General features: G+C 50.2%; 1 protein-coding gene across 1 annotated transcript in view; it reads right to left on the bottom strand.

Annotated features, from left to right (window-relative positions):
• CRTC3 (CREB regulated transcription coactivator 3) overlaps positions 1-23,813 on the bottom strand; it is a gene marked incomplete at its 5' end in the record, with an annotated part of 102,201 nt that overhangs the window by 24,348 nt on the left and 54,040 nt on the right. Inside the window, 5 exons of the mRNA XM_040493399.1 lie at positions 1,805-1,840; positions 7,562-7,662; positions 9,739-9,801; positions 11,540-11,601; positions 19,191-19,310. Of these exons, the coding sequence (XP_040349333.1) occupies positions 1,805-1,840; positions 7,562-7,662; positions 9,739-9,801; positions 11,540-11,601; positions 19,191-19,310 (382 nt within the window). The remainder of the gene's footprint in view (positions 1-1,804; positions 1,841-7,561; positions 7,663-9,738; positions 9,802-11,539; positions 11,602-19,190; positions 19,311-23,813) is intronic.

Genomic DNA, 23,813 nt, shown 5'->3' with positions numbered 1-23,813 from the left:
AGGACACGTTATGTATTGGCTCGCTACTGAAGAAGGGGTTTTGCGCGTTGCTGTGGGGCAGCCCTGGGCAGACGTGGATTCAGCCCTGGACTGTAAGGTGCAGCGAGGGGCCGCCTGTGAGAACCAGGGCGTCGGGGGGCTGCCGTGCAGACAGGGAACAGACAGTGCGGGCCTCTGCAGCCGGGCACCCGGTGGAGCCCTTTGGGGGCACAGGAAAACACATTCCCGAAAGAGGAGATGAGGAAAAAAGGCCCAGAAGCAAGGAAATGGCGGGCAACCGCGGGATGGAGATACGCTTCTCAAGAGAGCATGGCGCAAGAAAAGAGTGGCAGGAAATAAAGTTCAGAAGGTTGAGGCCAGGTTGGGGGAGGGGAGGCCCTGAAAGCTGGGCAAGGAGAGCATGGAAGCTGGCGGGGTGAGGAGAGGCCACAGTGGCCCAGGGGGGATGGAATGAGGGCAGTAGAGAGAAGAGGGACCCAGCATGGGAGGTGGCAGGGAGGCTGCTCCCTGGCGGGTGGGGGCGGCGGGTGGACGGGAACTGAGAACCCAGACGGTTTGAAGCAGAGCCACTGAACAGCCAGCTCCACACCAGGGAGGATGCTGACGTCCTGGGCCCGGCCAGGGGAGACGGGGGGTTGGGGGATCTGATGTCAGGAAGGGGATTCAACCGGAGAGACACTGGCGACAGCTCAGAGCTACAACTGCTGTCGGGTCTCCGTGGCTACAGGGGCTCTGGCGTGACTGTCGTGGCCCCACACCAGGACAGTCTGTGCACCCGAGGATAAGAGGCCCCAGAAAGAAGTCACTTGAAACAGAGACCAAACTTGCAGAATAAATCCTGAGAGTGAGGACACGGCTGCCATTTCGGCTTGGATAGTCCAGGGTGAACCACCGTTCCTGGTGGGGGGTGGGGGTGGGGTGGGAGGGTGTCCCTCTTAATCCTGTTATTCGAGCCAGTCTCTTTTGAAAAGCTTATTTGGTCAAATTAAGGCTCAGGTTATAAAGATTTAGAGAAAGAAAACCGCACCTGGTGCTCAGTGAATAAATGAACCGGGTCACGCCCTCCTCCGTCAGTAGGTTGCCAGCTCCAAGTGGCTTTATGAAACTCAGTATCTTCTGCAAAACTGGCAATTTCACTTTGCAATCAGTTTGCCTTTCCTCCCATTGTTATTTGCATCTGTTGAAAACTTTCTTTTCTTTTTCTTTTTAGATTTTATTTTATTATTTAAAAAAAGTGGGTTGTTTTTAAGGTTTATTCATTTTTCAGAGACAGGGAGAGACACAGCCTCGGCGTGAGGGGGAAGGGGGAGAGAGAGAGGGGGACACAGAATCTGAAGCAGGCTCCAGGCTCTGAGCTGTCAGCACAGAGCCCGACGCGGGGCTTGAACTCACGAACTGTGAGATCATGACCCGAGCCGAAGTGGGACAGTCAGCTGACTGAGCTACCCAGGCGCCCCTCTAGATTTTATTTTTAAGTAATCTCTACCCTGAATGTGGGCCTTAAGTTAAGGCACCAGCCGGGTGCCTTAACTTGCAAAACTTTCTAGATACGAAGAGACAGCTGAGAAACAAAGTGTTTGGATAACTAGTGGTTTCAGTGACTGATTCATTAATATTTTCATGTGGTTACAACTTCTGTGACCTAACTAGTACATGGTTCCTCTCTCCTGCCCTTGATCGTGGCTCGTGTCAGCATTTGGGGAAGTCCTGGACACAGGACTGTGAAGAGTTCAGAGTGGAAAGGAGGCTACAGATATTGCGGTTAGCATCTCGCTCGGCACCGGTAGGTGAAATCAGTTCATACCTTCCCCGTGTACGTCGTTCTCACCATCACAGAAACCTAGTGGGAGAGAAAGGAAAAAAAAAACCACTTTTATGTGGTACTTCCAATTTTATTTAGCCAAGAATCAGTGACTCTTTCTGATTTGAAATAGAATTTTGAAAATAGAAATAGAAAACAGAATTTTGAAATAGAAAAAGGTGGTTTTGGTACACGGATGCTCTTCCCAAGGTGCATTAGCATTTATACTAAAATTGAAATAGACAGGATTTATTTAAGTCTAAAGCTGGCTCCTTTCTACTTTCCTTTTCCTTTAAAATTATCTCCGTCTTAATTTTTTTTTTAACTGCCTCTATCCTGAAAGAAAGACAATGTATAAAGTCTGAGAACCTCTATTCAAATCACAAAGTAAAGAAATAAAGATCAAAATGTTGCCACGTGTGGGGTGGGGTAGGGGAAGGGCAGGTAAATCCAAGAATCCACATGACTGTTCCACACTTACCACGTGTATCTAGAGGGACAAACTGGAAGTTCCATGTTGTGCCTTGTTTTATATATATATTTTATATATTTTTACATAAATATATAAGTATTGCTTACAAGGGGGTCAAGTTATTTTAAAAAGAAATTTACCTGGAGTCTCAGTCAATTTAAGTAGTGTATGTGACAGCTATTCACAAAGTTTTAAAAAAATTTGACTGGGAATATATTCTGGCTAATCCAGCATTTTTAACCCATAAAATACAGTGCAGGTGACAAAGTACAGTATTTCCCATTGCTCTAAGTGAAAACCCACGAACTATGCCAAGAATGATATGTTACCATGCTCCTTGGAGTCATGAAACACAGTTGAGTTTTCGGTATAAAATCGGGACAAAGTTTTAAGTGCTAAGTCTTTAAAGAGGCTTACATGCGTAAAGTTTAGTTAAGTTTCTGGAGAAAGCTCAACCTATCAGTTAACCTGACGAGCCTCTGCAGCTTCAAGGAAATGTCTGACGATCATTCATTCAACCTGCATTCATCAAGTTCCTGCACTGGCGAGTGCTAGGCGTGGCCAGATGGTAGGGCAGAGGGGAGAAGTCGGAACAAGGAGGCAAGTTCTCCAAAACAGGTAGAAGATGGCCCATCGTGGTGGGGCCCAAGGCAGGGGGCAACGCTGAGAATCCCCAGGAGCGCTAACAGGTGGATAAATTAAGCTCACTCATAAAGACAGAACCTCTCTCAGCCCACGCAAACAGAATCTAGGTTAGGGACCCAGGACTTGACTTTGGTGCACGCCAAGAGTTGGGTAAGCCCGTTAAAATGCAGGGTCCCGGGCCTGTCTCGAAGACTGATGCAGAGGGTGCGAGGATGGGCCCAGGAATCTGGTTTTAAAGACCACCTCCAAGGACCCTCCACAGACAGTCCTCGCCTGCTCTCTTAGGGACTCGGACGAGGCTAGAGCAAGGTGAGCAGAGAGCACTGGGAAACGAGGTGCAGAGAGACAAAGGGCATGGCTCTCAATCAGCAGCGTCAGGAGGAGGGGAGAGAAACTTCTGATTCATACTTTGGCTTCCTTGGTGACCCTCATCTTGAGAAAGGGCCGGGAACGTGACCATTCTGACCGGGAAACAGTGACTATCCCATTACAAATAATAAGCTAAGCTTGAATCGGCAATCTGGCGAGCTACGTTGCAACATCTCTTCGTCATCAAGACCCCAGCCACCCTGGGCTCCGTTAGGAAGGCTGACCGCCCCCTCGTACACGAGGAGCTGAGGGCTACCTTGTGAGACGGAGTGGCAAGCAGACGTCACCCCTCTGCCATCCCGTTGGTACCACTGAAACAGAAGGAAGCCTTCCTGGAGGAGGAGGCATCTGAGTTAGGCCCACGAAGCATAATGACAAGGAGGATGATATTAAGAGCCAACATTACAGTTCATTTACTATGTGCCAGGCTCCCCAGCTCTGTGAGGCACCCTATGTCGTCCTCACAGCGGCCCTATGAGGCAGTCACTATGAGCAGCCCCAAGATCACGCTGCCTGCAAATTCTGGGACTCTGTGTAGGGATTTAGACACTGGGGAGTGAGGGTGAAGGGGATGCCCCAGTGTAAAGACGGGACGAGGAGGGGAAGGAGGGGAGGGTGGGGAAGAGACGGGGAAGAAGGGAAGAGTGGGAAGGAGAGGCAAGGCCAGTGTGTACAGCAGGGGCCAGGATGGCCAGAGCACAAGGTGGGAAGAGTGGCGGATGAGGCTGGACTGAAGGAGCCTGCCAGTTACGGGGCGTGACGCAGCGATCAGAAGTGACGGGATCACAGCCGAGCTTTGGAGAGAGGGTTCTAGCAGCGGGAGAGCGGGATGGCTGGGAAGGAGAAAGCCCCAAGGCAGGGAGAGCGGGCGGGAAACCAGCAGACCGGTCCAGGCAAGCAGGAAGTGGGCCCGGGCAGCGAGGACAGAAGGAGGTGGCTCTGAGGCTCACTGCAGGACGGAACGGCCCGGACTTGGCTGCTGAACGGTGCAAGGGGTGTGGGAATGGGGGAAATCACGGGCGACAGGCTCGCGGCTTCAGGTAACAGCAAGAACGGGGGTGGCGGTAATGGATGTTAGCGCCAACCCAACACAGAACCAAAATATCCAAGCCTGGATTTTTTATTACGGGATTAAAAAAATGCCCTAGGATACAACTATAAATAAAGCGCTAACGCTAAAAAAGGGAACGCGCTGTGACTGAACATCTGGAAACAGAGGACACTCACCCACATCGGTCCCACAGGGGACGGCAACGAGCACAGCTCCATCTGTGTTCCGGGAACCCTCGAGGCCTCGGAGCCACCGAGGGCTGACCTCCCAAATGCAACCCAGACCACGTTCCCTCTGCCCGCTCCCATGCCGGACAAATCTAAACTCCTGGCACCGGCTGTGTTTGCTGAGCAGGGATGTGGCAGGTGCAGCAGGAGGTGGGTCCCTTCAGCCTCCCCGTCCTGGCCCTCTTGCTGTCTGGGTGACACCTTCTGACCCTCTTAAGATCTGGGATGCTTGTGCCCTCCCCCTCTCCCTCCTCTACGTACACAAAGGGTCATTAACGGGCTCACTTCCTTCAGGGTTATTTGCATTTGAGACCTTCTCCTTAACTGAGCGGGTCATCACAGCATCTGCCTGCTGAAAGGCCACCGGAGGTCCAAGCCATGCCTCTTTCCCAGGGGAGGGGCTCAGGGCTGCAGTTCCCAAAGCTGGTACAACTCAGCATCTATCTATAGCTGTGGGTGCACGGAAGATGATTCCCACACACTCTTGGGTCCCGGAAAGGACAGGGACCGCTCCAGCCCCCTCCTCCACGGCAACGTGGGAGCGAGGGAGCGGAGGGCAGTTGGGGGACAGTCCTAGGCTAGGAGACCGAGCCAGGCTCACACGGAGCCCTTCTGCTTGCCGGGCTGTGTGCGTGTGAAATGGCCAAGTGCACCTGCTGCCAGGGAAATGGTCAACGCTTCTCTTCGTAGGCTCTGGATAATTAAGTAAGAAGAGAGAAACTGTAAGAACCTTGTCTGGTTGTGTAAGTTTATTTCTGTCATTCACATCAACCACTTACTGTTGACGCCTAATTGTCACGCAACTCAATAACCATTATGAAAATTGCGAAGCCACATATCAGACTAATGGCTTCTTCCTCTGGGGACACAGACTCCTGTTCGTGGATGGATCACAGTTTATTGCTCATGTAGTTACATAAGAGCAGATGCTCCCTTATCAGCTTGCAAAGCAAACCAACAAAGAAAAACATGGATTGAGGCTACATCATTATGCTCAGGGAAGATTCCCAGGGAAAGAGCGCTTATTACTGTGTCTGCTGCAGAGCCTAAATCCTGGGCTTCAATTATAGCTTCCCATCACTTTTTAAACCTTTACTTTATTTGGTTGGTCCTATAATAAGAAATACCTTTTTGCAAAGCTAATTGATATTTTTAAAATCCAAAAGGAAAAGAGAATGAAAAAAACTTTAATGAATTACAGGGGGAAAATACACGAAACTATCTAAAATAGCTCCCACCAACAAACAGAATTCTCCAGAAATAAGCCCCATCCTTGGAGACTTGAAGAATACTTTAAACACGCTGGCTTTCCCATGTAAACACATCCTTATTTGGATGCGTTTCTGAGCTGTGCTATTCTTGCAAGGCTGCTGCAGAGAAGCAGGCACACAGCTCGGAGGTTCGAGCTGGGAGGTCAGCCCACCTTCCCTGGCTGTCGGCCACGAGGGCCCAACAATCTTTACCTGCTGATTTGCAAACGAGCGACCACCTTGATTCTCAGGTCAACCCAGAAATCCTGCTCTTTCTTGGTCTGTCTACCACGATCAACATTTCCATTCTGTTGCCTTTCTGGCCTCCGACCGACCTGGACAATCTCTCCACCCCCCCTCCCCCCACAAGGCTACCTCACTCAGTTAATGGCCTCCTTCACTTACTTTCTTTCCTCTCTGCGCGCAGGCCTGAAAGGCTCCTTCCTTAAAATTACCCACGATTTCCTTCTTGTCTCGAGGATTCTGGCCCTTTCTGCGGAAGCATAAACTTTGCAGAGAGGACGACAACACAAATGAAGGAACGGCAGGGGCAGAGATGCAGCTCGTTATTCACGGTTCCGGGGCGAAAATCCATCAATCTGGTTCCCTCTCGGTTCAGGGAGACCAGGATCCCGCTGTACTTCCTGGCACCTCCACTGATCACAGCCTCTGCCTTTCTGGGGTTCCTCTCTTTGCTCCCATCAATGCCTCTCCTGAGGCCAAGCTACCGCATCTCCCGTGCACCCCACTTCCCTCGGCAGTGAGCACCGGACTCCCGTCCAGTTCCCACGATACCGCCAGCCTGACGCTCACACTCCCATGGGTGGAGACACAGCCTCGTGGCCCAGACCACCTCTCAACCACCTGACACTTGAAACGTAAATGAACGTTTGGGCAAATGCAGCCATCTCTGAACTGCACCAAGGGAGCAAATACAGCAACAATTATTACTAACTTAATCCCATCCCTACCGTGTGCAAGGAAATAAGACCTTGGACATTCTCCTTGGAAGGAACAGAGACTATCTAGGGCTTAAATGGCCTCAAAAATAAAGAAAACCAGAAAAGCTGCTATTATCTTGACCAAGATTTACTTATGCTCCTGTTTTAAGACCAAACACGCGGCCCTAACCGTTTGTGGACAAGAGCCAATCTGCACAGGGAACAGGTAATTCAACACCATTTTTCCTACTAGATTACCAACCGCAGAGGGAAAGGCAGGCTTGGAAAGTGTCTTAGTGAACCCCGCAGGTTGGATGTCAGCACCTAGAGTCCGTTCTAGCCCAGCGCTCCATGCACGCGAGCCACTGTGTAACTTCTCCACAGTTCTCCGACACCGAGGGCTCCCGTGTGCTGGGCACCCTGCTGGAGGTAAGACCATTAAAATGCCGACTTCAGGAAATCCACACTGAGCAGAGGGGGAGAGGCACACCCATGAGAAAGACAGTCAGGTGACAGGTGCCAAGACAGGCATGTGCAGGGAGGAACTTGGGGTGGAAGGACACGGGTAGCTGTGGGTCGGCGGAGGGAGGAAGATCAAGGACGGCTCCACAGAAATGGCGACAGAGCCAGGGGTGTTGGTCCAGGTAGGCCAGGGTAGGTGAGAGAGGAAGAGACGGGAACAGGAAGACACATCAGAGTGGTTCAAGTGGTGGAGGAAGGTGAATGAAGGCCAAAGCCCGGAGCTCGTGTCATTCCAAACAGTGAGAAAGCACAGAGGCTGTTAGCAGGGGCCTTTGTGTCTTACCCATGTATGGGGCAGGCCAGGCCGACTGGCCCCCTCCTCCATAGGGGTCCTGGGGCTTGGCGCTCAGGGCACTGGTGTGAAGGGCGGAATCAGAATTGGTCCTAAGGGGAGGAGGAGAGAGTCTGGCTGAAAATGCATTTGTCTTTAGTAAGAAGGCAATATTCTTTGCTGAAAATTACCCACAGGAGAGAAGGCAGGAATGAGGAATTTACAATCATCTGTTAAGATGAGGAGTTGGAACCTACCTGAAGTCCCTCACATCAAACCACAGCCTCTGAGGATCTCCCACGCCCAAAAAGATGGCAGTCTGTGCCTGCACAGTCTTGCGCTTGGAGGCTAATGGCGTAATCGTCTACTCCGACAACGCAGACCTTGGACTCACCGCCTCTCCTAAGGGGCTTCCTGTTCCCCCTTGCAACTCAGAAGACCGCTGGGACCCGTGCATTCTCTGCACCAGAGTCTCTCCATCTGAGAATAACTCCTGCGTGAAGGGCCACCTACCACAGGGCTCCTCCGGCCCTTCCAGGGAGAATGCAAGGCCAAGACGACTTTGAAAATACTACTACATGTTCTTTGCCCTTCTGCCCTTGCTCTCGTCAGGAACGTGGCAGCTGTGGGGTCAGGCCGAGGACCCGCTATCTCTATCTTCGGGGAGGTTTGTAAAAGGCACAGCACTGCCACTCTTCTCAGTGGACTCTTCTGTGGTTTAGAAAATGTAACTGTGCTTCCTAGAAGAAGGCATCTTTTTACATAGACACGTGATGAGTTTGTGATTGCTACTTTGTTATTTTTAAGTGCACAAGTACCTTTTATAAATCTCCCAATTTAACGTCTAGTAGCGATAGGCTGATGTCAACAGACACAGCCACTTATGCAAACACTCTTTGAGGGCCTTAATGTCTTGGAGACTGTAAAGGAGTCCTAAGGCAGAAAGTTTGGGAACCACCGATCTGGAGTGAATTTCTGAAATGCTCCCAGACGGTTCCAGGGGCTGCATAAGCTTAACTCTTAAGAGACAATTATTTACTTATCCAACTGTCAAACTACCTGCCTTTTGTGAGAGACCTCCAATTAGCCTAAAATGTTTCCTTGTGGTCTGTTCCAGGTGAGAGCCTCACATGGCCAGTAAAGCCGCATGGCTTGACTGGGCACCGTGGCGGTGCTGTGCTCAGACGGGGGTACAGGAGATTCGGAGGCTGCATGATGCATCAGGAAGAGCGTGCCCCCCGGGGTCAGAGACCCCTCGGTTTGGATTCTGGCTCCTTTACAGAGTCAAAGAGGCTCAAGAGAACACCAGTCAAATGCAGAGAGACAACTGGGCAAATGTGAAGGTAGCCTGGGTATTACAATCACTGTTAATTTTGTCAATGACATTGTGGTTGTGTTTTCTTTAAAAGAGGTTCTTACCAACCTTTCCTCTCAGAGATATTTACCTGTGTGATACTCTGTCTAGCGGGTGGTGGGACGGGGGTGAGAGGAGGGGGTTCCGAAGAAAGGAGCCGGGCCGATGAGGGCCGAAGCTGAAGGGTGGGCACAGGGACTTCCCATCACTCTTTTCTCTTTGGTGTATGTTTTGTATTTTGCACTGGAAACTTTTTTTTTTTTTTAAATCCCAGTACCACCGCACATTAGCTAAACTGCCTTGGACAAGTCACTTAATCTCTTAAAACAGAAAATAATATTCATTCTTGAAGGATGCTGTCAGGATTGAAAAAAAAAAAAAAATGACCCCCGGAGAGCACTTACCGCTGGAGTCCAGCCCAAAGCGATCGCGATGCCAAGCCAACTCTGGCTGAATGCTAACGTCCCCCGTGTTTCTTGTACCTTATTTAATCCCCACAACCATCCCTTGATACAGGTATTATTATCTCCCTTTTCCAGGTGAGTAAGCTGAGGCACGGAGAAGTTAAATAACTCATTCAAGGTCGCACAGTAAGAGCCAATCTTGCGGCCCCGCCTTGGACCTCGGGCTCTCATACTGTCTACGTATCCTGTGCTGTCTGTGCAGACATTCGATAAATGGTGGGAGATTCAGGCCTTTGACATTTTTTTAATACTTCATATAAACACATCTGATATGAATATCCTCTGGCCACCGGATAATATATCAAGGGCAGCAGGACAATCGAATCGATTAGTCTAGGAAATTTATTTCCACTAGCAATGAACCCAGGTACCTGTTAAGTGCAGATGTCAGCCTGAACCCAGGGTGCTTTTCTTCTTTCCAAGGATGCTGCTGCCTTTAAAAACCAGAGTGACAGAAAAAGAAAAGATGTTCAATCCACAGGAGCAAAGGGGAGCCTGGGGCCTGAGTTTGAGAACTGGCTCTTCTCACCTGGCCGCACAACCTGAGGGAAAGTCACTTCAAACGCTCCATGACTTGGTCATTTTGCTCAACGGTATTAAAATGAGGTCAGACTGAGTGATCTCTCCACCTCCTAGGATTCCTGATCTCCATGATAAAAACTACCACAAATCCACGAGAACAGGGTTAGCTGGCTGGGCACATAAGGAGGTTTGGTTTTGTTTTACAAAGGGGATTTATAAGCACCTTTGAAATAGTTCGATTCTAGATGGGTATTGAGGAGGGCACCTTTTGGGATGAGCACTGGGTGTTGTATGGAAACCAATTTGACAATAAATTTCATATATAAATTAAAAAAAGAAAAAAAAGAAATAGTTTGATTCTAGATTCTATGGCCGACTCCTCTCTGGGGGAAATGAGGTCTTGCCCAGCACACATCCCGCGTGTCTGCCGAGGGGGCGCCCTGGCCGTCCTGGATGCAAAAATGCTATTCTCGTGTAGACGGCCGTGAGGAGGAACACGTTAACTGTTGTAATTGCCCAGTTTATGAAAACGTCAATCCAACTAATCCCAGGGCTCTGGGAAGCTGAAGACATTTTTTCTTGGATCCAAGTTTGCAAAATAATCAGTTTAGAGACGCCTTTTTATGATTTAAAACGCAGTATTGTATTTATCCCACGACTGACATCCCAGAATTCTTGAGGGCAGGTGACAACCCAAGGAGGCAGGGGCCCGCCATTACTCATCTTTAGCGGACTTCCCAGGTCCTGACTATGTTATTCACGGTGAAGTGCTCAGTCGGGATTTACCCGGAGAGCGGATGGAGAGTCGACCTCAACACAGAGAGCTGTTTTTTTTTTTTTTTTTTTTTTTTTGATATGTACACTTCAAGTGTCTCCTAAATCTGACCTGGTGACCTGAAAACGATATCACATACACAGTGGATACGCCAATCTTTTCAGTTGGTTTTATATTCTGTCGCCTGCTATACTTAAAAATACTCAATTTTGTTTTGTATATGCCCTTTGTATATGAAAATAGAGAGTCTAAATCAAATCCACTGTGTAAATTACAGTTTTAGAAGCTTCTTAAATCTTTCTTTCCTTCCAATGGCTTACGAGGACACCCCAAGCAATATTTCTCCTATTTTTCCGTGTCTTCAATAGAAGAATATCAAATCAGAGCATTCCATTGGCAGATGTGTTCCAAATGCGTTTCTGTTTGATTTTAAATATGAAGATCTAGGTTTATTTTAAATTACTTTTCATCTTCGACTTCCATATAAGCCTATGATTGTTCATGGAGGACCTAAGTTTTGTAAGAGAAAACAAAATTCCATGATTTATACTAGAAATCTCTACAACAACATTCAAGGTGGATAAAATTAAGTGGAGCCATCGACAAACACGTGCCCATCATATCTTTTTAAAATACGGCTTGCTGGGGCATCTGGGTGGCTCAGTAAGTTAAGCGTCCAACTTCGGCTCAGGTCATGATCTCATGGTTCGTGGGTTCGAGCCCCGTGTCTGGCTCCGTGCTGACGGCTCAGAGCCTGGAGCCTGTTTCGGATTCTGTGTGTCCCTCTGTCTCTGCCCCTCCCCGGCTTGCTCTCTGTCTCTCTCTCTCAAAAATAAATAAACAGTAAAGACATTTTTTAAATACGGCTTGCTTACCTTGGCCAACTCTCATCCAGGGGCTGTGAGGAGTAACTGGATCCGAAAGTACTACCATCAAAGTGGAATTTTTAATAAAGGAAAAATAAAATTAATGGAAAGTTGAAGCAGAACGAAGACACCAGAATCATGGAGAGTCAGACAACAGGGTTTCTGGTTCTTATCTGTTTCTCTACACCGATCGCTCTTCCTCCAGGCCTTCCCTCCACAACTGCCTCTGGAAAGTGCTGTCTCTGTATGATTCATGTGTGGGGTCTGTCTTTTTTTTTTTTTTGGCTGGCATAGCGTCTTTTGTTTTCAAGAACTGCCTCCACCCTTCACCCCAAACCTGGTAAGGCCGCCATTCTTTGGAAGCCCCTCTGTCCCAAGGCTCAGTATTTCCAGTCAAGGTACCTTATACCCCCGGCCACAGTGATCGGTCAGGGATGGGCTCCTGACCATAAACAAAGCCAGAGAGTGCCTCGGAGGAGAAAAAAAGGGTGCCCTCAGTTGGGGTGATGAGCCCAAGAGCCGCATCAGTCTGCAAGGAGACAAAGCCCATCCACCCAGGAAGTCAACACAGACTGACAGGTGTGATCCCCCTACCCACCAGGGGACACGTAGCGGATACAGTCTCAGGGCTGTTGTGCAAACCCCTGGATAATGCCCTTGGGTTTCCAGGGACATAAGTCAGTAAGTTTCCTTTTTTCAAGCTGAGGGTTCCTGTTACTTACAACCAGAAGAGAGCTGCACTATATTTGTGGAGAAATGGTAAGTTCCTTGGGCTGTCGGGGGCTCCGTTTTCTAAATTCTGTACTCTTCCAGGGATGGTGCCCTGGGACATATTCCAGACGCAGAGAGAAACGGATGTGATGCGACAATATCCACGCCGAGGGCAGTAGAGGCGTTTAGTTAATTTAGTTCATTTACACCCATAGAACAGTCTCTTCAAAACATCTTTAATCATAATAACCTCCCGCTACAAACTGTAATGATTCTATACAGCAGCCACCACGTGCGTGGGCTCAGGAGGAAGGGGAGGGGGCCCCCGTCACGCAGGCCTGGCCTGGGCGTCCCCGATGAACGACTGGGTGTCAAAGGCCCCTGTGGCCGGGAGGGGCGTTATGATCACGAGGTCCACTCTCTGTATTTGTTTTGTCATCTGCAGCTAGCTTATTTCTTAATCTGAACCTAAGTCCACACGGTAAGAGATGATTTTCAAAAGGGAGACACTTCCTCAACGATGGGGCTTCGTGCATGTTAAGTGCAGGCTAGAATACGCCACAGGAGGTGAGCACGAAGGAGGCAGGCCCCCTGACCGATGAAAACCAGCAGAGCCTTGGTGGACCGAGCCATCGGCCAGGAGGCACCGAGTCTCCCCACCTGCGGGTATCTGTCTTTCCGCTTCCTGCAGAGTTCAATGGATCTCCGTGGGGAGAAGCGGAACGTCAGGAAGCAGAAGGTTCCCGTTTCTCTCAGTACCCTGCCGCCCTAAGTCCCCGAGGCAGTGCGGCTAACACAACTTAGCACGTGGAGCCTTAAGGGTAACAGAATGACCAAGCACCCATTACCTCAATGGTGAGGTTCGAGGCAGCATGTTAACCTTTCTGATGCATGTTAACAGCATGGACGTGTAGTGGTTTCCTGAAATTAACACTCAGGAGTTCCCACTGCATCGCCCAGGCCGGGGTGCGGTGGCTGCTGACACGTGAGATCCCCCCACCCACCAGCTCCACGCCGCCCTGATGCGGAAGTCCGCGTGGACGCCCCACCGGTCGGCCGCCCTGGGCTCCGGCTGTGCCCTCCTCGGCCTCCCAAGGGGCCGGGGCCCAGGCACACCACCACCGGGCCCGGCTGGGGTTCTTGATGCGATGAGGCCGGGCCAGCAAAACTCAAATGATGTGACCGCTGAGCATTCTTAATTCTCCCTGGCACATGTCATTTATTGGCTGTTTAAAAACACAAGAGCTGCTGGGCATCAGGAGAAACACTAATGCCACTGCCTCACGAAGCTGCAGTCAACCGAAGGCAAGCCCAGAAAAGCCTTCTTAAGATTTCAGGAGCTTTCATTCAGGTGGCTTTGACTAGTCCACAACACTGACATGTCCTACAGGACAACCTAAAGATGGGGAAATACCCTTATTCGTCAACTTGAATTTACCATTAATTCAACAAACGACCGTGGCGCCTACCGGCTGCCAACAGAGAAGCAGCCGGCAGCAGGGTTTTTAACGAGCCAGACCAGCTCCTCGGCCATCACCCCCGGTGAGCCTAGGTTAAAAGGTCCCCACATTAGTGTGCACCTTTTTATTGGCACACCCGCCCCACGCACTCCTTTTCAGGTCCTTTGCTGCCTCCTCCGCCTCCACGGCCGCCTCCTCCTCCTCCTCCTCCTCCTCCTCCTCCAATCCTGACGCTCCCTGAGCCCTATGGCCTCACAGCCTCTCAGCCCATGTTGCTCACAAAGGGACAGGACGGGGACAAGGGCCTCGGAATTGCTGGGCATCACACCGTGGGGGCAGCGTGGGAGGCTGGAGACACTCGGGGAGGAGTGTCAGAGGACACAGAGCCGGGCCCACCCAAGCTCACCGGGGGCGGGGGGGGGGGGGGGGGGGCCCCCCCCCCCCCCCGGGCCCCCCCCCCCCGGGGGGGCGGGGGGGGGGGGGGGCCCCAGTCCTGCCCCGGCCTCTGGCTCCAACCGGCATTGGGCACCTGTAGTCCAGGAACCCCCAAACCCGCCGCTGACAGTTCGTGCCAAGCCCCAGTTTCCCACCGCCTGCTCAGCTTTGCCACCAAAAGTACGTTCAAACTCCACCTGGACAGTAACTCCCGCTCCTCCCTCACATCTGCTCCTTTTCTCACCCATCCACCGTGTTTAACCCACTGATGTGCTCCCCACATGCCTGTGGATCTGGAGGGGAAGCTCCTTGTGTCCCTGCCTCAGTCCGCTGACCAAAGGCCTCCCCTCCTCCTCCTCCACGTGGGCAGTGTCACAGGGAAGCTTCTTACTCACTCTTCCCCAAAGGAAGGGGAGTAGCTCTTCTGCTGATAAGACAGGACATCTGGTGGCCCATCTACCCATGGGTGGGGTCACTGAGCCACAGAAGCTCCAGACGGCATCCACCCTGTCTCTGCTGTGCTGCTGGCCTTGTGGCTGGAGAGCACAGCCCGGCTTCTCCTTTCGGCTTCCTGTTCCCATGTGGTAAGCGCACCTGGGGCAGGGCTCAGGAAGAGCCTTCTAGAGGCAGCCTGGAGGCTGGCCATCTTGTCTCCGAGCCTCTGGAGCTCACGGTTCTACCAGGGGGCGGTTTGTGGGGCAGGCCCAGGACCTCCCATGCAGTCGGCCGGGCGAGTGGACTCTGAGTCTGCTTTCCTGGAACCCGCCCGCAAGATGACTCCCAGGGTCAGACCGAACACACAGAGCCGGTCCCAGTCTGGTTCCTTCCTAATTTCTCAACCACGTCTTCACCATCATGTTACTTCCTCTTGTCCTGTTTTGCCTCCAACTACGTCCTGCTAGAAAACATCTTGGAGTCCAACGTCACGGAGAGAATCTGAGTGGGATCTTTCTGAGTCCTTGCGTGCGTGGGAACATCTTTCTGCTCTCCTTGGCACACGAGCGACAGACAGGTCGCATGTGGAATTTTGAAGTCTGAAAGTTTTCTCCTGAGAAGCTCTAAACATCAGCCCGTTCCTTGTCCTTTAAGATGGAAATCGCTAGTGGGTATTAGGTAAAAGTTGGGTTTTGTGATCAGATCAAATGCATTTTGTTAGTCCCGGGTGAAGAGAAAAAGTTTTTTAGCTGCAAGCCTTCTTAGAGCCCTGGGGGCCGGTGGGGGGCGGGGGTGGGGTGGGGGGGGGAGAGGAGTAGCGTTTCCTCAAATGTAACAGGCCGAGTATGTCAAAGAAACCGTGTTCTATACACCAATGTCCTAAAACTTTCATCTTGTTGTACGAACAGACTCAAAGCAGGCCTGTTCCAAAGAGGAAAGCCATTCCTAACTTTGGCAGGTCTTAAGGCATCCCTTCGTGACCACTCACACTAGTTTCCCAGATGTGATGCACTCCTGCGCCTTGTTGGGAACATAAATCAGAAATTTTCCACACACTTATTTTTCTCTCTTTCTAAAAGCACCTTTAGAGGAAGGCGTTTACCATGATTCTCCAGCAGGTCCCCTGCGTTCTCGATGTGTTACCCACAGGTCTAAGATAATACCATATCTGCCGCAAATTCACGTTAGTTGTTCAGAAACGTGACCAGACGGCGTGTGGGACCCATGTCCGCTGCCCTTGAGGAGGGAAGAGGGCTGCCGCGGACACGGAGAAGAGCCCCTAAGCTGAGTTCGCAAGCCCAGGCCCCAGCCACAGCTGCCCACTGCACGAGGAATGTCCCCAGGCCGGTGCCCTGCTTGCTACCCACTCGGGGAGGAAGCCAGAATATTTGTTAAACAATGTCCGTGTCATGTGAGATCACTGTATCATAGGACTGAACCCCTGTCTAGGCCAGTCTGCCGCGCTGAAGTAACTTCCAAGCCAATAAACAGCTGCAGGAAGAGAATTCTGGATACATTTTTTTTCCTTTTCTTTTTGTCCTAACAAAGGTTCAAACTGGTGTGAACACTTTCAAATGACAGAAGTGGGAGACAGACATTAAGGAGGTAACAGAAGACCCTGTGTGAAAGGCCACTGTTTTAAGCAAATTATTTCAAAATCAACTGAATGTGGCCACGAAAGGAAAGATGAAATCTTTCTCCCAAGTTCTTCTGATTTATGTCAGTACCTTCGACATATAATTATCCCTCTCTTATATTTCACTAGGAGCTCACGGCCCCTTGGTTCCGCAGAAGAGACACGCTGTCCATTAACGGACCAGCCTGAGCTCAAAAATTTTTTTGTATCAGCAGATGCCCAGTCCCCAGACCCCAGTTAGGTTGTGCTTAAGAAGAGAACAGAGAGAGGGGTCTCACGACCTGTGGATCAGACATGTACTGTGTGATGAACTTTAATCTATCTGTGCATTAATTTAGTTTTTGCTTCCCTTCCCCTCTGAAGGTGACCTGTATTTGCTGCTGTTTTCACAAGGGGACCCATAGATGGGGTCAAGTGACACCCCGTGGTAAATCACCTGGGAGGAGACCGAGTCCCCTGAGCACATGGTGTGGTCTCCCCTTCTGTGACTCTGCACAAGATACACCGTCTTCCTGGAACATTCCCTCTCCAGCTGCCTCCCTCTTTCTGCATCACCTACCACCTTCTGCCATTATCTTCCTTAATCATTTCTTTACCTGTTTGCCGTCCACCACCTCCCCCAGACCAAAACCTCACCAACGCGGGGACACGTCTTGTTCCACCACCCAGTCCCCTGCGCGTGGACAGTACTTGTACAGAAAAGGGACTCTGCAGATCTCTGCTGAGTACACAAATACATCATCCCCTTACTGGCAGCTCATCCTGCAAGCCTCAGATGTACCGCAAGGATGCCTTTTCCAGCCTCCCATCACTGGTCCTGGCCGCCCCTCCTATGAGCTGCGTCGACGATAGCTCACCACACTGCACGGTGACCACTTTAAGCAACATGAGGACAGGGACCAAATTATGTCCGCCATTATGCCTGCAGTGTCTCAGTGGGGCCTGACACTAGTAAATAATTTTTTTTTTAATGTTTATTACTTTTTTGAGAGAGAGAGAGAGAGAGAGAGAGAGAGAAAATGTGAGTGGGGGAGGGGCAGAGAGAGAAAGAGGGAGACACAGAAACCAAAGCAGGCTCCAGGCTCCAAGCTGTCAGCACAGAGCCCGACGCGGGGCTCAAACTCACGAACTGTGAGATCATGACCTGAGCCGAAGTCGGACGCTTAACTGACTGAGCCACCCAGGAGCCCCTCATTGTTTTTAAGTGAATGAACATTGTCCTCTGTCGCTTTCCTTCAATCCCCTCCTCTTCTAAGTTATTACCTTGGTTAAAAGAGCTGTGAGCATGTGTATATACTTAGACCATACTTGCTGTAAAAAAGCTCTGAGATAGCTGCAAGTATACAGGTATTTATATATATGGCTATGAATATGTCATGTATGTATTATACTATTTACAGAGAATACCTACAGGAGAAATAGAGAATCAAGACTTTGGAAAAAGACATATTGTTAAATCAAGCAAAGAAACAATCAGAAGTCCTTTGCTTGAAAATTCTCAGCAGTCTCGATGAGGGTTTGGTGTACATGCTCCTCCCACACATGAGCACATGAGCCGAAGACTCGTCTGGATTCTCCTCTCCCTTTTGCGTTCTGCGTAAGGGTTATTACGTGTTCCAGAAGGGAACCCGCAGAATCAGCTGTCACCGTCACCCTCCCTGACAGCAGTCACATAATACATAAAACTAGAAGTCAGGGTCTGTCGTGGACCCTGTGTCCGCGGTGTGTCCCTTGGGGGCGGAAGAGAAGGGAGACGGGAACGTTCCCTGGGGTCGCTATCCCGGCCTCCAAATAGGAAGCTGGAGGAAACCCGGGGGCAGGAGAAGCGCGTCCCCTGTGTGTGTCCTACAACCCCGCCTACAGGGCCTCTCTTGACGGCAGGAGGGGGTCCGGGGGCCGACCCACCGAGTGCTGGAGGCAGGGGAGAGGCCCAGGCCCGGAGTCCGCTTGGCCCGGGCTGAATCCAACCTCGACAGCGGGAATCTGGGACAAGTGACTTCGATGCTCAGCTTCCTCCTTGGAAAACGCGGGTTAAAACGCATGAACTACTCAGTGAGTTTTGAGGACACAATTACACAGAAATGGCCCGGCGCAGTGCCTGGCATGGGTAGGTGCTCAGCAAACACGCGTGCCCTCCCCCCACTTCCTGGTTTCTCGAGAAGCCAGCTCTACCATCACTGCCAGGAACCAGCTGTGCAGTGACACGCACCCCGCCTTCCTGTGCCTTCCTCCACCCCAGAGGGGGGAGTGTAGGGAGGGCACAGGGCCTCCCGGCACGCTGCTTCCACGTCCTCTCCCACAAAACTGTGTCCTCGAAGCCCTGAGCACGACACCGGTGGCCTGGCGGTGACCACCCCGCCCACTGCCTAAGCCCCAGCCCCTGAAAAACAAAACTATCAGGGGACTTTGAAATCTCCTCTTCTTCATTCCTACTTAACAGCATAGGTCTTGGCGTAAGTGCTGCATAAGAATTTTCCTAACTTTATACCGTAAGGCGTCATTTACTGAGCTTGGAACTGCATAAATAGGAGATCGTATGAACTTCTTTCTGTAAGTTCTCACAGCAGGGTCCCCGGGTCAGCAGAAATAAAAATCAGCCAGATTCCCACATGTCTGTTTTAGCTAGATAGACCAGGTCTCTCTAACCTGGTTCAAAGTCAGGTTTAACTGTGCCTTGGCTGACCTCGGAAGAAAATCCTGAGGCGGCCTTGCAACAGGGCCGGGTTACAGGTTCTGCTTATGTCCAGTTACGTCACCCGACTCCGCTTTATCACCGTTTTCATCAAGTAAACACCCGCGATGATCTTTCCAATTTTCAGCTGCAGAGATGTTTCTAGTTTCCAACTCGTTTGTTTTTATTGCCTCCCTTCATCAGATAAAACGAAGGCTTGGAGGCCAAAGGGGAACGGTAGGGAAGAGAAACCTTGAAAACCTTTCAAACATTTCAGAAGTCATACTGCCCTCAGACAACGAGAAAGGATATTTGTCGTCCCGGCTTATCCCCAGACCGTCGGTGGAGCACGTGGAAGCGGGTCCTGGCCGGCCTCTCCACCAGCCCATGGTGGCGGGTCCCCCGTGCGCTATCAGCCTGGTGCAGGGACGGCTGCGGAAAGAAGGGAGAGGAGTCGGCCTGTGACCATGAAATCGCCACACTCACCTCAGCAGCGGTGGCAGATGAAATGCAGATTCGGATTTTTACGAGTGTTTATGACTGTGCCTCGAGTCAAGGTAAACACAGTCACGGAGCACGTGGGGCTGTTTCTGTAGGGGTGCAGAATAACTGAAAACGGTCTTTAGTGTGTTAAGATGAAGGCCAAATCGATGATATATTAAAAGCTGTCACAGTTATGAGGCAGGACCACAGGTTCATACATCACACCCCAGACACTCAGAAGTATGCTTGAAACGCAAGAGGTCTATTTCAGACAGAGGTAAGCTGGATACCTATAGTATCTAGAAATACAGATACAGTATCCAGAAATGTGTGTATACACACACACACACACACACACACACACACACACAAACACAGTATCCAGAAATACAGATACAGTATCCAGAAATGTGTATACACACACACACACACACACACACACACACACAGTATCCAGAAATACAGATACAGTATCCAGAAATGCGTATACACACACACACACACACACACACACACACACACACACACACACACAGAGTATCCAGAAATACAAATACAGCATCCAGAAATATATATACATAGTATCCAGAAATACAGATACACAGTATCCAGAAATAAACCGGAATACCTACACACTGTAGGTTATTTGTTTTGCACAGGGTCTTTAAATTTCCAATTGAATTGACAATGTTTAAAAATTCAGGTCTGAGGCTTCTAGGGAAAAATCTGAACACCCAGGCCACGCCAGTCCCACCTTCCCATGTGGCAGAATGGACTGAAATCGAGAGTGGCTGCTCTCTGTAGGCGGGACACCCGTTCTCGTGCTTTTAATGCTTACACCAGACCACCAACTGACTTACTACGTTAGATGTTTGAGTCTGTAACCCCTCAGTTAAGGAAAGAGAAAAGAATGCTACCTCAACACAAGTTGAAAATGCGCAACTCATTATTCCCCAAAATGGCACAAATGAAAATATAAACAGATTCAAGATAAACCCGTGGTCAATAAATCTGAAATCCTTTCTTAAGGGAGGCTTGGGTACATTCTTCTTAAGTTTATTTATTTTGAGAGAGACAGACAAGCAGGAGAGGTACAGAGAGAGAGAGAGAGAGAGAGAGAGAATCCCAAGCAAGCTCCACACTGTTAGCACAGAGCTCGACGCAGGGCTCAAACTCATGAACCATGAGAGATCATGACCTGAGCTGAAATCAAGAGTCGGACACTTAACCAAGTGAACCACCCAGGTGCCGTGGGGGTACATTCTTAACATTTTTGAGACTGGCATCATAAAAGGCAATCTTTTTGGTTGTCAAAGGCCAAACGCTAGGCTGGACCACTGTATCACATATATGATGTGCGCGTAGTGTATATATAACGTTACACAAGGGATGGATGAGTTTGTGAAATATACGAAAGCAGGTTTTCTTTTATCTAAACTGAATCATGTATAAATAGCTTGCTCTGATAGGAATCCTATAACAGAGGATGTTTTTATAGGGGAGCTGTTTCTTTTAGCTAAGAATTGGTGGTTACTTTTTCTTTGTTAAACATGGATTTTCTCACACTGGACTTGGGAAAGCCTCCTATTTCTCCAGAGCAGGCTGATACAATGTCTCAATTAATTGAGTCTAAGAGTTCTAATCTCTCTCTCTGTTTATTTTTGAGAGAGAGAGAGCACGAGGTGCAGAGAGAGAGAGGGAGACACAGAATCCGAAGCAGGCTCCAGGCTCTGAGCTGTCAGCACAGAGCCCGACGCGGGGCTCGAACCCACAAACCGCGAGATCATGACCTGAGCCGAAGTCAGCCGATCAATGGACTGAGCCACCCAGGTGTCCCGTCTAATCTCTTTTTCAACCCAAATCTGTCATCTCCTAAAACAAAGAGATCTTTGTGAGGAACAACTTCTGAGGGCATGAAAAACAGCCATTGTGATGGGTAAACTGGGTGCTGATCTCCGACAACACAGCATAATCTTCCAGGGAGTGACAAATTGAAATACCTTGTTAATCAAGAGGACGCACACCCACATTACACGGTTTTCAAAACCTGTTTACACAGGAACACGAGGGACAGATGACTTTGTTCCAGGGTAAAAGGGAGGGTTCTCTGGTAATAGGACCAATATTCACCTGAGTGGTGTTACATGTCCTTGGAAACACACTTTCAGCTAGGAGTCTCGGGTACGGAGACCGGCCTACAGAGGTGGGGCTGAGGGCCTCTAGAAGGGGTTCCAGAAAAGCAGAGAGTTCTTGGAATGTCTGGCAGACTTCCTATTACACACATACTTGCTGTTCATACTCGCCTCTTTTGCAGTCACCAAATGCATGGGCCCAAATCCTGTATTGCTACCTGGACTCCGCTTGGGGGCGGGGGATGGTCTCTGCCAACATTGGATATTTTCTTCTCGTGCTCAGCGAGACACTACTGAAGCCCCCTGCCCCTATAGCAGCTGGTCTTCTTCCAAACTACACTGAGCTTTTCGGCCTTCTGGACTCACAGGCACCTGCCTTGCTCATGACATGAGCTCGAGCAGGTGTTCCGCGTGGGAAGCCGGTGGGGGGGGGGGGCGCTGGGGGCGGGGGCAGGGCTGAGCAGACTCAAGAAGAGGAGGCCTGTGAAACACTACGGCCTTGTGCCTGCTGAGAGCTAAGAGTCTGTTATTTAACAATGTATGTCTTAGGTCGACTCTAACACAAAAAAGAACCTGAAGGCCAAGGGCTTCGTGCTTTCAGTTCCTTTTCAAGTTTTATCCATAGTTTTTTTACGTGGGTTGTACCCACACAGCACATACATTCTTGTGGTCTATTTCCTGTACTTATTTTCTGTATATGTAACCCTTATAGCTATTAATTCAGCAGGTGCACAGTATTTCACTTCCAATGTTGAGGAGGCCCACACCCCATGCTGCAATTCAAAGAACATGTGCTTTGGAGTCAAAGAAACAGTTCCAGTCCAGAATCGTTTACTTAACAGCCAGTCATCCCCTCTCTCTTATCTGTAAAGTGGACGTGATGCTGCTGATAACTTCCTCACAGGCTTGCTGAGAAAAAGAAATTAGATGATGCACGTGAAAGCTGCCTTATCCCAGGGGCACTGGGGCTTACCGGCCGAACTGCTCCCCCACCTGCTTCAGTGCACAGGTTGAAGCCCTAACCCCCAGAGGGACTGTATGTGGCCCCAGAAGGAAATGCAGGTTAAGTGAGGTCCTACAGGTGGGCTCTCATCTAATAGCACTGGTGTCCTGTTAAGAGGAAGAGACCACAGGAACACACACACACAGAGGAAAGGCCGTGTGAGGACAGGAAGAGAGGCCTGACCAGAAACCCGCCCTGCCCACATCTCGATCTTGGATGTCCAGCCTCCAGAACTGTGGGAAAAGAGATTTCTGCTGTGTCAGTGGCCCTTCCCCCCCCCCACCCCCCAAGTCTGTGGTGTCCTGTTAGGGCAGCCCGAGCAGACTAAGAACACTGAGCATTAGAAGGAGGATGGATGTCTAGGGGGTTGGGTGTTGGGAAGCATCTTGTTAAAGGTGAGGCCACCCCACAGAGTCCTTTTATGGACAGCACGGGCAACACCATTGGTAGGGGCTTTCCCGCTACTCTGAGCCTCCCAAAGTATCCCTAAAGGACCTAGATCTTTGTTAGGCACCCATCTGCTGCCCATGCCAGGTCACCTCTCAAAGCTACAGCCTGGGATGAATGGCTGGACAGACAGAATGCTGGCAGGGCTCTGGGTGACTGGCTCTGGCCCACGGTTCGGGAGCAGACATGATATACATTTGTCCAAATAGAAACTCTCCTACTCTCTTCCTTCTGCCCCGAGAATTCCATGACCCAAAGAGGGATGCTCCCTCAGCCTCAGTTATCCAGGAGAGCCCCCAGCAACAAAGAGGAGTTTAAAAAAAAAAAAAAAAAAAAAAAAAAGCTTGCCCCAATCCCAGAGTTTTGGGAGTGGTTGTTAGCACAACAAAGCTAATATGACAGTGACAGCAGAGAGAGGCTACAGTGATGTGCAGAGTCCGATTTTCCTTCAAGTCAGAAGAACCTGGGAAATTGGCACCTGTTTTGAGGATGGACCCGGGTTTGGGCTCTGATAAACACCATCCTGTTTCAGGACACGGGACCCAGACACTAAATGAAGAAGAGAAGGCTTCTGTGCCTCCACATTCAACCGCCCCTCCCCCTGCCGCGGGGGCCCCAGGGCCACACTACCCGCAGGCAGACCGAGTGCGTGCTGAGGGCCCCAGCAAGGCCAGGGCAACACCCAAGAGGGTGTTGAGCCGATGTCCAAAAACGTTTCAAGTATTCGTGGTGGGAAAATTCAAAATTTAGCTGGGCTTCCTTGCCTTTTTGTTTGTTTGGGGACAGCTTGGTGGTTTTTATTCAGGAACATACACACACAGAAGGGGGGTCCGGTCACCTCTCCAGGGCCTGCACCAGCACACGCCTTAC

This window comes from Herpailurus yagouaroundi, unplaced genomic scaffold (genome assembly GCF_014898765.1).
Source record: "Herpailurus yagouaroundi ecotype Mexico unplaced genomic scaffold, PumYag 185, whole genome shotgun sequence".
In the NCBI taxonomy this organism is placed as follows: domain Eukaryota; kingdom Metazoa; phylum Chordata; class Mammalia; order Carnivora; family Felidae; genus Herpailurus; species Herpailurus yagouaroundi.
The sequence above is the reverse complement of the archived record's forward strand: the minus strand, read 5'-3'. Positions and strand labels throughout refer to the sequence as shown.